General features: G+C 39.0%; 1 protein-coding gene across 1 annotated transcript in view; it reads right to left on the bottom strand.

The window, feature by feature from the left end:
• The window catches only part of PHLPP1 (PH domain and leucine rich repeat protein phosphatase 1), a 269,089-nt gene that overhangs the window by 54,071 nt on the left and 198,299 nt on the right, over window positions 1–16,719 (bottom strand). The window contains exon 10 of the mRNA XM_025365542.1: window positions 12,649–12,804. Coding sequence (XP_025221327.1) covers window positions 12,649–12,804 — 156 coding nt within the window. The remainder of the gene's footprint in view (window positions 1–12,648; window positions 12,805–16,719) is intronic.

Below are 16,719 nucleotides of genomic sequence, written 5' to 3'. Positions count from 1 at the left end.
ATGTTGACAGTGGGGTGTTAAAGTCTCCCGTTATTATTGTATGGGAGTCTAAGTCTGTTTGTAAGTCTCTAAGGACTTGCTTTATGAATCTGGGTGCTCCTGTATTGGGTGCATATATATTTAGGACAGTTAGCTCTTCCTGATGAATTGATCCCTTTACCATTATGTAATGGCCTTCTTTGTCTCTTTTGATCTTTGATGGTTTAAAGTGTGTTTTATCAGAGACTAGGATTGCAACCCCTGCTCTTTTTGTGTGTTCCATTTGCTTGGTAGATCTTCCTCCATCCCTTTATTTTGAGCCTATGTGTGTCTCCGCATGTGAGATGGGTCTCCTGAATACAGCAAACTGATGGGTCTTGACTCTTTATCCAATTTGCCAGTCTGTGTCTTTTAATTGGACAATTTAGTCCATTTACATTTAAGGTTAATATTGTTATGTGTGAACTTGATCCTGTCATTATTATATTAGCTGGTTATTTTGCTCGCTAGTTGGTGCAGTTTCTTCCTAGCATTGATGGACTTTACATTTTGACATGTTTTTGCAATGGCTGGTACCTGTTGTTCCTTTCCATGTTTAGTGCTTCCTTCAGGATCTCTTGTAGGGCAGGCCTGGTGGTAACAAAATCTCTAAGCATTTGCTTGTCTGTAAAGGATTTTACTTATTTCTCCTTCACTTATGAAGCTTAGTTTGGCTGGATATGAAATTCTGGGTTGAAAATTCTTTTCTTTAAGAATGTTGAATATTGGCCCCCACTCTCTTCTGGCTTGGAGAGTTACTGCCGAGAGATCTGCTGTTAGTCTGATGGGCTTCCCTTTGTGGGTAACCCGACCTTTCTCTCTGGCTGCCCTTAATAGTTTTTCCTTCATTTCAACTTTGGTGAATCTGACAATTATGTGTCTTGGAGTTGCTCTTCTCGAGGAGTATCTTTGTGGCGTTCTCTGTATTTCCTTAATTTGAAAGTTGGCCTGCCTTACTAGGTTGGGGAAGTTCTCCTGGATGATATCCTACAGAGTGTTTTCGAACTTGGTTCCATTTTCCCCTTCACTTTCAGGCACACGAATCAGACGTAGATTTGGTCTTTTCACATAATCCCATACTTCTTGGAGGCTTTGTCCATTTCTTTTTACTTTTTTTTCCCACACCTCTCACTTCATTTTGTTCATTTGATCTTCAATCACTGATACTCCTTCTTCCAGTTGATGGAGTCGGTTACTGAAGTTTGTGCATTTGTCACGTATATCTCGTGTTATGGTTTTCATCTCTATCCGTTCTTTCAAGGTCTTCTCTGCATTGATTATTCTAGTTATCCATTCTTTTTTCAAAGTTTTTAGTTTCTTTGCACGCTGGTTACGTAGTTCCTCCTTTAGCTCTGAGAAGTTTGATCGACTGAAGCCCTCTTCTCTCAACTCGTCAAAGTCATTCTCTGTCCAGCTTTGTTCCATTGCTGGCAATGAGCTGCATTCCTTTGCAGGGGGAGATGCGCTCTGATTTTTTGAATTTCCAGCTTTTCTGCATTGCTTTTTCCCCATCTTTGTGGTTTTATTTGCCTTTGGTCTTTGATGATGTTGACGTACTGAGGAGGTTTTGGTGTGGGTGTCTTTTCTGTTTGTTAGTTTTCCTTCTAACAGTCAGGACCCTCAGCTGTAGGTCTGTTGGAGTTTGCTTGAGGTCCACTCCAGACCCTGTTTGCCTGGGTATCAGCAGTGGAGGCTGCAGAAGATAGAATATTGCTGAACAGTGAGTGCTGCTGTCTGATTCTTGCTCTGGAAGCTTCGTCTCAGGTGTACCCTGCTGTGTGAGGTGTGAAGTTTTGGTCTGCACCTAGTGGGGGATGTCTCCCAGTTAGGCTACTCAGGGGTCAGGGACCCACTTGGGCAGGCAGTCTGTCCGTTCTCAGATCTCAGCCTCCGTGCTGGGAGATCCACTGCTCCTTCAAAGCTATCAGACAGGGGCATTTACCTCTGCTGAGGTTTCTGTTGCTTTCTGTTTAGCTATACCCTGTCCCCAGAGGAGGAATCTACAGAGGCAGGCTGGCTTCCTTGAGCTGCGGTGGGCTCCACCCAATTTGAGCTTCCTAGTGGCTTTGTTTACCCACTTAAGCCTCAGCAATGGCGAGCGCCCTCCCCCAGCCTCGCTGCTGCCTTGCAGTTAGACCTCAGACTGCTGTGCTAGCAATGAGGGAGGCTCCGTGGGCGTGTGACCCTTCGGGCCAGGTGTGGGATATAATCTCCTGGTGTGCCGTTTGCTAAGACCCTTGGTAAAGCGCAGTATTAGGGTGGGAGTTACCTGATTTTCCAGGTGTTGTGTGTCTCAGTTTCCCTTGGCTAGGAAAAGGGATTCCCTTCCCCCTTGCACTTCCCTGGTGAGGCGATGCCTCGCCCTGCTTCAGCTCTTGCTGGTCAGGCTGCACCAGCTGACTAGCACCAATTGTCTGGCACTCCCCAGTAAGATGAACCCGGTACCTCAGTTGAAAATGCAGAAATCACCCATCTTCTGTGTCACTCACACTGGGAGCTGGAGGCTGGAGCTGTTCCTATTCAGCCATCTTGGGTGCACCCCCCTCTCTTCCCATTTCTAAGCGCATTTTTTTTTTTGTTTTTAGAGACAGGGTCTGTCACCCAGGCTAGAGTGCAGTGGTCCAATCATAGCTCACTGCACCCTCAAGTTCCTGGACTCAAGGATTCCTGAGAGGCTCCTGCCTCAGCCTCTCAAGCAGCTGGGACTCTAAGTGTATGCCACCATGCCTGCCTAATTTTAAAAATTCTTTGTAGAGATAGGGTCTTGCTATGTTGCCCAGGCTTGTCTCAAACTCCTGACCTCAAGCTATCCTCCTGCTTTGGCCTCCCAAAGTGCTAGGACTACACACATGAGCTACCACTCCCAGTCAAGCTGCATTACTAACAGTTTGTCACCACTTTTTGTATATTAATCTTCCACCCTTTTTCCCACCTTTCAGTCTCAAATCTACATTTATATATACCAAAATGCTCACTATCATTCCTTTTGCTAAAATATACTAGCTATTTCTTGGTTAGATAAGTTAATCCTCTGGTACATCATGCCCATACAGCTTTCTGTGTGGACAGAAATGTTCTATGTCTTTACTCTCTAGCATGGTACCCACTAGTTACATGGGGCTGCTGAGCATCTAAAATATGACTAATACAATGAATTAACTAAGTCTTATATATTTATAAATTGTAACTCATTTAAATTATCACTAAAAGTCACTGGATTACATACTTTTTTAAGAGGACGAATTTTATGGTGTGTGTATATCTAAAAAGCTACATGTGACTACAGGCTTTGAATCACACTTAACTGCTTTAGTAGATGCTTGGAGAAGGGATCATGGGTGCACAGATCTCTAAGTCCTTGAGGTCTTTAAAAAACAGCTTTATAGAGACATAATTCACATAATATTAAATACATCCTTTTAAAGTGTGTGACTTAGTGATTTTTTAGTTTTTTCACAAACTTGTGCAACCATCACCACCATATAATTCCACAACAGTTTCATCATTTCATAAAGAAACTCTATACCCATTTGTAGTCACTCATCATTTCTCCCTTCCTCACATCCCCTGGATTTACTTTCTATCTGTATGGATTTGCCAAATCCAAATATTTCATATAAAAAGAATCATACAGCATGTGTCCTTCTGGTTCTGGCTTCTTTCACTTAGCATACTGCTTTCAGGGTTTATCCATGTTGCTGCATATACTAGTACCTTTTACTGGTGAATAATATTCCACTATCTGATATAACAGTTTGTTTATCCATTAATCAAGTGACAGACATTTGAGTTCTACTTTCCAGTTGTTATGAATAATGTTGCTGTCAACATATACAAGTTTGGTGTAAACATATATGTTTTCATTTCTCTTGGGTATATACCTAAGAGCAGAATTGCTGGGTAATACTGTGTTTAATTATTTGAGGAACTGACAATCTGTTTTCCAAAGTGCTTCCATAATTTTACATTCCTGCCAGCAGTGTATGAGGTTTCAATTTCTCTCCATTTTCTCCAACATCTGTTATTGTCTTCTTGATTATAGCCACCCTAGTGGGTATAAGTCATATCTGATTGTGGTTTTTATTTACATTTCCCCAATGGCTAATGATGCTAAGCATCTTTTTATGTGTTTCTTGGCCATGTGTGTATTTTCTTTTGAGACATGTCTATTCAAATCCTTTGAACATATTTTCATTCAGCTATTTGTCTTTTTTATTATGAATTGTAAGAATTATTTCAAGTCCCCTATCAGATATATTTCTGTGGGTTGCATTTTCACTTTCTTGATGGTATCCTTTGAAGCACGCAAGTTTTAAATTTTGATCAAATCCAATTTATCTATTTTTTTTAGTTGTTGCTTATGTTTTTGGTGCTTAAATGTTTAACAGTTTTCTATAACTTAGATCTTAAAGGAGACTTCGCTTGATATAAAAATCTTGAGTCAATCTTTAGGTTTTCAAAAAACATTGCTCCATTATTACCTTGCATTGTATAATGTTTTTGAGAAGTATAATGACAGTCTAAATATTTGCCTTTTAAAATTATTTTATCTTTTTACAGGTAGTCATAATTATTTATATCTTCAAAATCTAATGGTTTTAATATAATAAGTTTTAAAATTGAACATTCTGGGTTTATTCCAGGTACCCAATCGATACTCTTTTTCAAATGTACTTTAAGATATTTTGTTTGTTGTTGAAAAAACTCCTTGAATGATATTTTAAAATAATACTTCTGTCACTTTTTTTTTGTCTTTGTTCTTCAAGGACACATATACAAATGTTATTCTTTTTGGATCTGTCTTCCATTTCCACTATTTTATCTCTAGCTTTTCAAATAATTCTTTATCTTATTTTCATTCTTTTCATTTTCCTTTGTTTCTTTAATGTCCCTTATTAATTTTTTGGGTGTGCTCTCCCCTGGGCACCCTGTAATTACTCCTCATTTCTCAGATAACTGTCATTTTCTTCCATTTTCTGAGTTAAATCACTTCTTTCCAGTCCTTCCTGTTTGTCCATTTTGCTCTTAGTTCTTTAATTTTTTGTTTTATATCATAAAATGTTCACTTGACTATTGTTAATTCTGCTTGGAATGTTGTCTTATAGTTTTGTTAGGCTTCACAACAGATTTTTTGGGGTACGAATTATTCGACAGTGGACATATGTTGTTTTTTGTTTTCTCATTTTGGGAGCCAATAACCCAATAAGGATCCGTTCATCTTTTTCCCAATCATTTTCATGGTATCAGGTTGTTTTACAAGTTTCTTAGTTCAGTGCTGTATCTTCTATCAGCATATATCAAGTGAAGATACATTAAGGGATCTCTTTGTTTGGACTGAGTAGGGAAGGGCTGTGTGTCCTCTGATGTTCTGGTTCACTTGTCTTGTAGAACCTTTAGTTTTCCCCATTTGCTTCACTTCCTCTTTACCAATCCAATTGCCAATTTTCCTTCAATAACTGTATTTCTGGCTTGCTATTCCTTCCAGTTGCATGTACTTACACCTAAGCTTAGGTGGTAGTGGTAGACCCACCTAAAGCCCCACTGCTAGCTCCCCTCTTTTCTCTTCCCCACAGTTTTTCTCATTCTGCCATTGCTTGATACAAAATCTTAGGGTGAGGCAGGGATAAAGTCAAAGTGTAACTGCTGGGAATTGATGCTTATTTCTCTTTTTATTTATAATTTTCCCTCTCACTGAATTAAGATAGGGGCTATCACACTTTGGAGCTGCTAAAGGAACATATTTCTCATAGAAGATGCTCTAGCTCAGTAGGGTGCAATCTGGCTGCACTTCCTAATTCTCCAGGGAGCTTTCCTTAGTGTAGAATTCTCAACTTCAACTCGAAGATATTCTTGTTAAGTAGGTCAGGGTGGGGCCTCAAAATCTATATAGCAGAATTCTGATGGTGGAGTTGAGAATCATCATGGTGCAAAAACCCTTGTCCTCATGCATTTTCGTGGTTTCTGGGGATATGCACACCCCTCACTGGCAGGGTAGACTCGCCCATCTCATCCATTTTAAGAGCATCAGAGAAACAGGGGCAAAGATTACCAAAGCAGTCTCTCAGAGTATGGGCAGAACTCTTCTGATAAGCCATGAATGGCCTCTTTCCAATCTCAGAGCAATGTTCACAGCTGAACACAGGAATGCCTGGAAGCTTCTGGCTAAACCTTTCTGGTTTGTTCTGGTTAATAAAAATGGAGTGTGCCACCAGAACTCCAACCTTGCTAAGATTACACAGTCAGCCACTTTCCAATGCCCCCACCCTACTCCATTCTCCAGGACTGAGGTAGATCTTTTTGGGAGAAATAAGGGAGAGAAAAGAATGAAAATTCTCTTCCCCTTCATAGTATTCTAAACATCATCGACTGATTCTCTAGTTTTGAAAAACCTGTCAGTTGATTTTGATGTAATAACCCTGGTTAAGAACTATACCTTAAAATACCTGAGAAGCACAACACTTTAAAAAGCAGAGAGGGGATGTATATGTTATCTAGAAATATCTCTAGACACATTCAGTTTTTCTATTAAAATCCTTCTTTTATAAAAATCTATTTGTTTCAGCAGTAGTACCTGGGTCACCTTAAGCTTTCAGTGTGTTCAGCAGACCATCTGCACTGGAGTCACCGGGGGAGCCTTGTTAAACATACAGTTCCCAGACTATCCCTCTAAAATCGAAGTGAGAAGACCTGAGATAAGAGCCAAGAATCTGCATATTTGATAAGTACTTTAGGAAATTCTGAAAACACTTTGAGAAACACTATCTTAGTCCACCGTGACTCTCAAAACATCAGACACTTCATGATACATCAGAACGTCAAAAGATAGCCCTCGTCACTGAAAAAAATAGTTGTCTACAGCTCAGATTTTTTAAATGCCAGAAATATCTGTCTTTGCCAAAAGGCACCAGTTGTCATGGTCAATTGATCATGCTCTTCTAAATTTTCTGTTCTCTTTTAGTCCTTTTGATATTTACATATATTCTCTCTGAGTCACTAAAACTTATGGTCTGTAATGTGACTAATACTCTGGGAATATTTAATAAACCCACATGAGCAATTACCATGAAGCTCATTTGAACATACACTTCCCCAACTTCTGCCCCTGAAAATACCTTGTACTAGTCCACTCAGGAATAAAAACAGACCTGGCTGCCCTCCCACAGCAGGGACCTGTAACTCTCCTTTAACGGGTCCATTTTGGCTTTGTTAATTAGGCTGACTTCATCAGGAGAAGCGGTCTGGCCATCAAATGTGTGTGCAGATGCTAGGTGGACAGGGAGTCAGCCATTGCCAAGATTTCAGGAAGAAACAGAAGGATGGCAGTCCCTCTGGCAATGTCTCATCCACTCCGGTGACCCATGGAGAATGTCTACCCTCCCCGCACCCATCTGTTGATGACAACTAATTATCTGAAACTCCTTTGGGGTTTCCATCAGGAAAATCCTCAACTCTAATTAAAAAGACAGGTAAATGAGAAATCTAGGCCCATGATCTAGGTTAGAATATCTTCCTCAAGTATTTAGAGGAAGATGAAGATGACTAAAAGTTGTCTAATGTAACATAGATTCCCTGTCTCTTATTTGGTTACCAAATAGCTTCCTGCTACCAGGTATAGTAGATTAATATATACTATTCTAAAGCTGCAATACCTTTTTTTCATTTTCTGAGACAGGGTCACACTCTGTAACCCAGGCTGGAGTGTAGGTGGCATGATCAGAGCTCACAGCAGCCTCGAACTCCTAGGCTCAAGTGATCTTCCCACCTCAGCCTTCCAAGTAGCTGGGACCAGAGATGTGGCCACCACACCTGACTTGTTTTTTTTGTTTTGTTTTGTTTTTTTCAGTTTGTAGAGACAGGGTCTTGCCATGTTGCCCAGGCTGGTCTCAAACTCTTAGGCTCAAGCAATCCTCCCATGCTGGCCTCCCAAAGTTCTGGGATTATAGGTGTGAGCCACTGTGCCCAGCCCTGTAATACTTAACAGTATGAGACTGGCTTTAGCAGGAAAAATTCAGAGCAAAGGAAAACTCTCATGAGTCAAAATGTGGTCTTCTGCCCTGTGTCCAATAACACATGCTTCTCTGATATTTCTCATAACACTTGGTAGCGCAAGTTCTACTTAGAGGATGAACCACTGAAACACATAAAGCCCTTTCCTCAGTTATATAACGAAACACAGAACTGTAACCATAATTTATTACCACAAAAAAAAAAAAAAAGGAATTTACGTATTTTTAAGATTTGTATTATGTAGCAAACTGAATGGAAGGGCAACTGAAGCAAAGTTTCACCAATGCCTGCAGCTGTTTGCCAAACACACAGCTTTGTATCATCCAACAACAGAATGTTGCTCATCATACCATAAGCCTAAATTATACTAGACCAACTTTATAATTTTCCGTCTATTCTACCTTCTTAAACCTACCTTTCACTATAGTTTATTGTGCAGTTACTTTAAACTCTTCATTAGATTGTAAGCTTCTTGAGGATAATTCCTATATGTAGTCATTTCTCAATGTCCTACGCATCCAGCACAGTGATTTAAACTCAGTGAGATGTTTGCTGCATTGAACCATGTGAACAAAAACAAATCACAACTGAAACCCTCTGCAAGAAGGCAGTCACAAAGAATCTTTCCTAAAAACTGTCTTTAATATTTTAAATTTCATGTTTTCTGGGTTGGCCTACTTCAACAACTGTTTACTAGTTTAATCATTCCCCCCTCAAACTCATCAAACTAAATACACGATATTTGTAAATTTTCCTGAGTTTAAATTATGCCTCAATAAAAAAAAATGTAATAAAATTTTTAAAAATAGGTAGGTAAAAATCTCCAGTATTGAGGTTGTGCAAAGAGGATAAGTATTAACCTTTAAAGGCAATACTTTGGTGGAAATCATTAGAAAATGTTATTTTTGTTATCTTCTAACAAGTGAACTAATATAAAAATATGGTTTTAAAAAAACAGCTAATCAAATTTATCCCACCCCCTTCACATAATCCTGTCTGCCCAAGATAATTAACAATCTTAACTTTTCTTTCTGTTTCTACTAAATCAGTTGCTATGCTATGCTGGAGATGTAGCAATTGTAGCTTGGAAAACAAAGGTACGGGAATATGCCTTCTTGAAACAGTTTCTTATTTCTCCCATTTTTTGGTCATTTGTTTTACTCTCATAAAATAAAACCAAGATATTTGCTCCTTCTTATTCACCCAACCCTTTACTCCAGAACTCACCTGTGCCAGAAATGTTATTTATCCTGCCCTGTCCTCCCCTCACAGCCTCCAAAGGCTGGCAAATTCTCCCTAACAGCCCCTGTTTTCAAAAATGCAGCTGGCTGTAGACACGTCAGTCTATTTGTATGGGGATTTCTGCCTAAATGCCTTTAGCTAACACTGCTGGCCTAGCTTCTGATAGCAGTGTCCTTCCAGTGGCTCAGTTCACACCTTTGTCCAGTTCATATTCATGTTCCAGTTCACACAATCCTTCCTTTTCCAACATACAGGTACCATTTGAGAACTGAACAAATAAGCAAAATGAGAAAACCGACGTTTAGAATGACCTGCACAGAATCACAAAGTCAACAATCAAGGCAGTGGTTCTCAATCCTGGGAGTCATCACAATCCCCTAAAACTACAATTGTTCTTACTTAAATCCTTGTTTAAACACATCTAAACATGAAAACACAGTCTCCAGAAAATGAAATACATAAATGTATTTCTGAGAAAAATCAAATTCTCAGAAATGAATAAAGAATGATTATTATCTACTGGAAATTCTAGCACTGATAACCTTTAATAGTCGTGAACTTACCAGAATTGGCCAGATTCAGAAATGGTTTTTATTTCACTCAGACTCCTAAAACCTACATCCATTCCTTTATTTGGTCCTACAGATTCAGTGTAGAACTCTAGGGGAACAAGTGGATTCCCATTATGATATAACTTATAATTCTCCATAGAAGAAATCAAATTTTATAGTATTCACAACCAAAAAAGTATATGTCTAAAGTGATCTGTCTCTGCACACTGTGCTTTGATATTAATGTAAAAACAATAATTCTGGCCTGGTGCGGTGGCTCACGCCTACCCTAGCACTTTGGGAGGCCAAGGCAGGTGGATCACTTGAGGTCAGAAGTTTAAGATTAGCCTGGTCAACATGGGGAAACCCCATCTCTACTAAAATTACAAAAATTAGCCAGAAGTGGTGGCACACACCTGTAATCCTGGCTATTTGGGAGGCTGAGGGAAGAGAATCACTTGAACCCAGGAGGTGGAGGCTGCAATGAGCTGAGATCACACCCCTGCACTTCAAGCCTGGGCCACAAAGCTAGACTCCGTCTCAAAAAAAAAAAAAAAAGGCCGGGTGCAGTGGCTCAAGCCTGTAATCCCAGCACTTTGGGAGGCCGAGACGGGTGGATCACGAGGTCAGGAGATCGAGACCATTCTGGCTAACATGGTGAAACCCCGTCTCTACTAAAAAATACAAAAAACTAGCCGGGCGAGGTGGCGGGCATCTGTGGTCCCAGCTACTTGGGAGGCTGAGGCAGGAGAATGGCGTGAACCCAGGAGGCGGAGCTTTCTGTGAGCTGAGATTCGGCCACTGCACTCCAGCCTGGGCAACAGAGCGAGACTCCATCTCAAAAAAAAAATAATAATAATACCCCAAAACCAGAAAACAAGAATTCTTTCAATGATCTTGAAACATTTCACTTTTTACCAGGAGGATGACATAGTACTGGCCAATTACAATATGACAATCCCATTTTCTCATAGTTCTATTGTTTCTTTATAATTATTCCAGTTGGAATTCGTTATAACTTACATGAGTACAATGAAGATAATTTTCTTTTTAAGTGAGGAAAACAGAACAAAAGGAAAAAGAAGAGTGCTAGAAATGTTCTATATCTTGTTCTGGGTAAGGTGGTCCCTGCAACTATTTCTATAAATATGTAAAAATTCATTGAGCAGTACACTTAAAAGTTGGACACTTTACTGAATATAAGTCATATTTTTGTAGTAAGATTTTTTTTAATCTTATTAAAGATTTATGGAAAAGATGAGGAAGAAAAAAATATAAAGCCTGGAATTGAAATTCCTTAAATTCTCTATCATTTATTACACAAATATTTTTTGAGCACTTTCCTTTATTCTAGACACTGTAAGATGTTGATGATAAAACTATAATTAAGACACAGTCATTGGCCGCATGTTAGTAATCTAATAATGGAGAGAGACAAGTGAACGAGAAATTACAATACAGTGTGTGATGGCTATTATGATAGGAGTAAGCTCAGGGAGTTAGGCACATGCAGTGGCAAATCTAATTCAGCTTAGGAGAGCCAGAGATTGCAGATGGCCATTTCACCCACATAATATGACACATGCTGAAACACAGCTAACATTTATTTTGTAAGGTAAAAAGATTCGTCATCATTTCCTTCTTTTCTCTGCACTTCTAGAAGCAAAATGAAATTTAACATTTTTGTCTTCATTATGAGATACACTAAAAGTTAGATCCTTCATATTGTCTCTAAAGTAATGGTCACTCCCTAAAAATAAACATGGGAGCAGAAGTCAAAATAACTCAGGTTATCAGCCTATGAAATGTTTTAGAATGATGCACATGGGTTCTGAAGCAAACAAGATGCTCCAAAGTTAACAGCCACTGTTACTTAAAGCTTTCTTTAAAGAAAATTCTGTATGCGGCAACTTATCACAACAAAATAACAGAGCTTCATTTAATGTTGAAATTAACCTCTCCCTCCCATTCAAAACAACTTCTTCAAATGCTTAAAGTGTATGATACAAGTAATTTAGGAAAATTTTGCTTTTTCAAAACAAAATAATTGAATTGAATATGGAGTTAATTATGGTAAAGATAAGAAGGACTGATTAAAAAACAGTAAGTGCTGGGCACAGTGGCTCGCACCTGTAATCCCAGTATTTTGGGTGGCCAAGGTGGGTGGGTCGCTTGAGGCCAGGAGTTCGAAACCAGCCTGGCCAACATGGCAAAACCCCATCTCTACTAAAAATACAAAAAATTAGTTGGGCATGGTGGCACATGCCTGTAGTCCCAGCTACTTGGGAGGCTGAGGCAGGAGAATCGCTTGAACCCGGGAGGCAGAAGTTCCAATGAGTCGAGACCGTACCACTACACTTCAGCCTAAGCAACACAGTGAGACTCTGTCTCAAGAAATCAAAAAACCAAAAACAATAACTAAGCTAACTCTAGGAAAATTCATCTCCATCTCCCAAAGTCCCAAACATGTGAAAGCAGGAACACAGAATCATAAGATAATTAAGCTAAGCCTGGCATGGAATGTGACCAGGTAGTAACACAGGAGCACACTTCTCATCCTTGTTTTACACCTACATCCCCATGACACATGTATGGACAATGTAACCTACTTTGTTCCAGAGAGCAGCAAAGTTAATAAAGAATCTATAGGTTGCTCCTGACTCCATTGCCTACAAAATGGTCAGTAAAGTGGCTGGCAAAACTATTTCCTTCACAAATCTGGGACAGACACATAATCAGAAAGTTCATACAGTCTCAGGTCACAAAAGACAAAGATACAAATGAGGGAGTATTTATAGACTCAGATGATAAACAAGACAAACGGCTTTACCTGTCAGCCTTCATCAGAAGGTTAGGCGGGAGCTCAAGGAGCTGGTTGTGTTGCACATCCAAGACCTCCACCGAGGTTCTTTCTAGCCTTTCAGGAAGCCTTGCCAACTGGTTGTGTCCTGCCAGTAGTTTCCGGAGACTGCTGTTACAAAATAAGCTGTATAAAAAGGGACAAAAGACCGAAAAATGAAAAAGAGTAGAATACTTAAAATTATCTCTCCAAAAATCACAAATTCATTTGGAGCAACTACAAATTCATTTTAATATAAATTCAAACTTGGAACTATTTGTGTTTCAATACTTTCTATACTCAAGAAAAGGAGGAAGGAAAAAACTATGTAAACAGATACTGAGCAAAGAAGCTCTACATAGCAAAAAGCAAGTTCTATAGATGGAGCCACTGAAGGGATCAGTCTAATCTTGTCAGGGTCACAAGGCAAGCTTCAAAAGGCTGCATGCTTCTCCAGAGTGGGGCTTGTATCTTGTATTGTCCCAGAATGCTGGGTGCTTTACCCATAAGAGATTCTGAATAAACACAGCTGAGCAGTCTTTACTTATAGGATCTGCATTAAATAAAGGGTTATTCAATCAAACTTTTACAAATGTCAACTGAGAAAATGTTATGTTTTTCCTCAGTTGCATTTCACAATCCTAATTGTTTCTTCTTTGCCTCACTTCCCTGGCTGTATGTCTCTGTTTTTTTCTAGCTTAATCCTAGACCAAGGTAGAGACTCCCTCCTGAAAGAGCAGCATGTACTTAATCCACTATTTTCTTGAGAGACTTAAAGAGCCATTTGGAAGCTTGGCTGTGTTTCTTGTGAAGGTCATCAGAACTGTCAGAGATGATGAATACTTGTTAATCTAATGTAAATCTACATTATGACCACTTCAGACTTCCCTAACATGACAGAGAATAAAACAGGCCCTGGGTTTAAACAGACATCTCAGGGGTGGGGAAAAGTGAGGTTACAATTTGCATCCTGATCACTTTAGATTAAGACTTTATCAATCTGTCTAATTGATAAATTAAGAATTAATTGATTAATCTGCTGTCAAAGAATGAGGCTTCCTCATCCACCTCCTGTTACCACCATTCTGATCTCACTCATGAACGCCCACAATTTTTTAAAATTAATTTTTAGTTGACAAAAATTAGCATACATTTACGGTGTAAAACATGTTTTAATATATGTATACATTGTGGGATGGCTAAATCAAGCTAATTATCATATGCATTACTTCACATATTTATCATTTTTTTTGTGGTGAGAACATTTAAATCTACTCTCTTAGCTATTTTCAAGAATACAAGACATTGTTATTAACTGTAGTTAAAACGCTGCACAATAGGTCTCCTGAACTTACTCTTCTTGTCTAATCCAAATTTTGTATCCTTCAATCCACAAGAGTTAAAAATTCCCGTAACATTAGGGCATAACTTTATTCATTTTAAATAGCAAATGGAGTTTCTTTGCTCACAAAGATGCTAGCAACCTGTCTCAATGCTGTGACACCACAGGCCCCAATTAAAGATATCTAAGTTGGCAGGTTTAGATATCAGTGTGACAAGACAGACTATCCGGGCCAGATTATCTATGCAGTTACCATTACCATAGGGCAGTCTCTGTAATGGTCACTCCAGCCTATTATTTCAGCATGTGGTTCGTCATATATATATACGTATCCTTTACCACATAAATAACTAAAAGGTGATAAAATCTTTTATCTTGATTTTTCCAAATAAAAAAGATCAACTATAGGATGAGTATTGAATGCTAATTATTTGGTTTAGTTCAATTCTTTTGGGTACTGTCTAAACATTAAAATACTTTCTTTCCTTTTTAATACATTTCTGCCTCTAATAATTTCTCTTTTGTCAAACTCTTTTTTTTTTTTTTCCTTTGAGATAGGACTCTATCGCTCTGTTGCTGAGGCTGGAGTGCAATGGCGCAATCTCGGCTCACTGCAACCTCCACCTCCTGGGTTCAAGTGATTCTCCTGCCTCAGCCTCCAGAGTAGCTGGGACTACAGGCATGTGCCATCACGCCCAGCTAATTTTTGTATTTTTTAGTAGAGACAGGGTTTCACCATGTTGGTCAGGCTGGTCTTGAACTGCTGACCTCAGGTGATCTGCCCGCCTTGGCCTCCCCATGTGCTAGGATTACAGGCATGAGCCACCACACCCGGCCCTGTCAAACTCTTCATATACCTTACTTGGACAAAGTATGAGTATTAAATCAATTTTAATTAACCATTGTCTTGCCTGAATTTTTTTTTTTTTTTTCTTTTTAAGAGGCAGCGTCTCAGTTCCGTTGCTCACGCTGGAGTGCAGTGATGCAATCACACATTACTGTAACCTCGACCTCCTAGGCTCAAGCAATCCTCCTGCCTCAAGTCTTCCAAGTAGCTGGGACTACAGGCACACACCACCATGTCTGGCTAATTTTATTTTTTGTAGAGATAGGGTCTTGCAGTATTGCCCAGGCTGGTCTTGAACTCCTGGGCTCAAGCAATCTTCCTGCCTTGGCCTCCCAATGTGCTGGGACTAGATCAAGAGCCAGGGTACCCAGTCTTGCCTATTACATCAACAACAGGGCTTATATAGAGTTTGCAACTGAACAACACTATAAACAGAAAAACAATGCACACTCTTTTTGTTCCACGTGTTAAACACACACACACACAAGAATACAATAACAATAGAGCATTTGGGATTTGCATTGAATAAGCATTTGTTTAGATTCTCAAAAAGCCTGTTCTGATGCAGAACAAATTAGATCAACAAATCTGGGGGGAAAAATTGGATACAATGTCAGTTATCTTGCATTTGTTTGTTTATATATATAAAATATAAATATATATTAATGTATAATATATACAAATATAAAAAATATATATGATATATCTTTGTAGCCTTCAGCAAAACAGAGAACTTGGATGCCAATGTGCTATCTGTAGGATTGAGGGGTGAAAGGGGGAAAGAGAACAGAGAAAATAGAAGAAAAGCCCAGGTGCGGTGGCTCATGGCTATAATCCCAGCACTTTGGGAGGCTGAGGCAGGCGGATCACCTGAGGTCAGGAGTTCAAGAATAGCCTGGTCAACACAGTGAAACCCCGTCTCTACTAAAAATACAAAAATTAGCCAGGCGTGGTGGCACGTGCCTGTAGTCCCAGTTACTCGGGAGGCTGAGGCACAAGAATTGCTTGAACCCGGGTGGCAGAGATTGCAGTGAGTCAGGATCGTGACTCTGTCTCAAAAAAAAGAAAAAAATAAAATAAAAGAAAAGAAGGAAAGACAGAAAGAAAATAGAAGATAAGGTAGAAAATTTTTTTCAATAAAGTATTTTTTTCCCTACTGTTTTCGTTTTTCCTGTTCTTTTACTAAAAGGGCCATGCATGGACACACACACACACACACACACACACACACACACACACACAAACATCCCCTCTTGTTAATAGCGATGGCTGCAACGGGTCACCTAAATGGTCAGTCAACATAATATTCTAGGGCAGAAAGCACTTTCCAATGGATCATATTTACAGGTATAATGTATTGCTGGGGAACATAATGAAATTAACAGAGCTTTTCAGGGATGAAAATATAACTCAGATTTCTTTAATAAGAGCTACATTCTAACACAGTGTTATCAAATATAAGCCACATGTAATTTTAAATTATCTAGTAGCCACATTAAAAGAAAAAAAAAAGAACAAGTAAATGAATTCTCAGAGTATTATTTCATTTAACCCAGAATATACCCCAAATATTAACTTAACACGTAATTAATGTACACTATTATGATTTTACATTCCATGTATATTTTACACTTACAGCACTTCCAATTAGGACGAGTCACATTTCAGGTGCTCAACAGTCACTTGGCTAATGGCTGGCTGGGGGCTACCATACTGAACAGCTGAACTCTAACATGTTTACTAGGCTTACCAAGCAAGTGTATCTTTTGGTAAGGAAACAGGAATGGTGATCACATACCTTTAAAGATTGTGCACTTAGTTTACTCCAAAATGGTAACATACTTCTACAATATTTTCACTGATGTTTTTGACT

Source organism: Theropithecus gelada, chromosome 18, assembly GCF_003255815.1.
Source record: "Theropithecus gelada isolate Dixy chromosome 18, Tgel_1.0, whole genome shotgun sequence".
NCBI lineage: Eukaryota > Metazoa > Chordata > Mammalia > Primates > Cercopithecidae > Theropithecus > Theropithecus gelada.
Note: the sequence above shows the minus strand (reverse complement) of the source record. Positions and strands in the feature narration are given on the sequence as shown.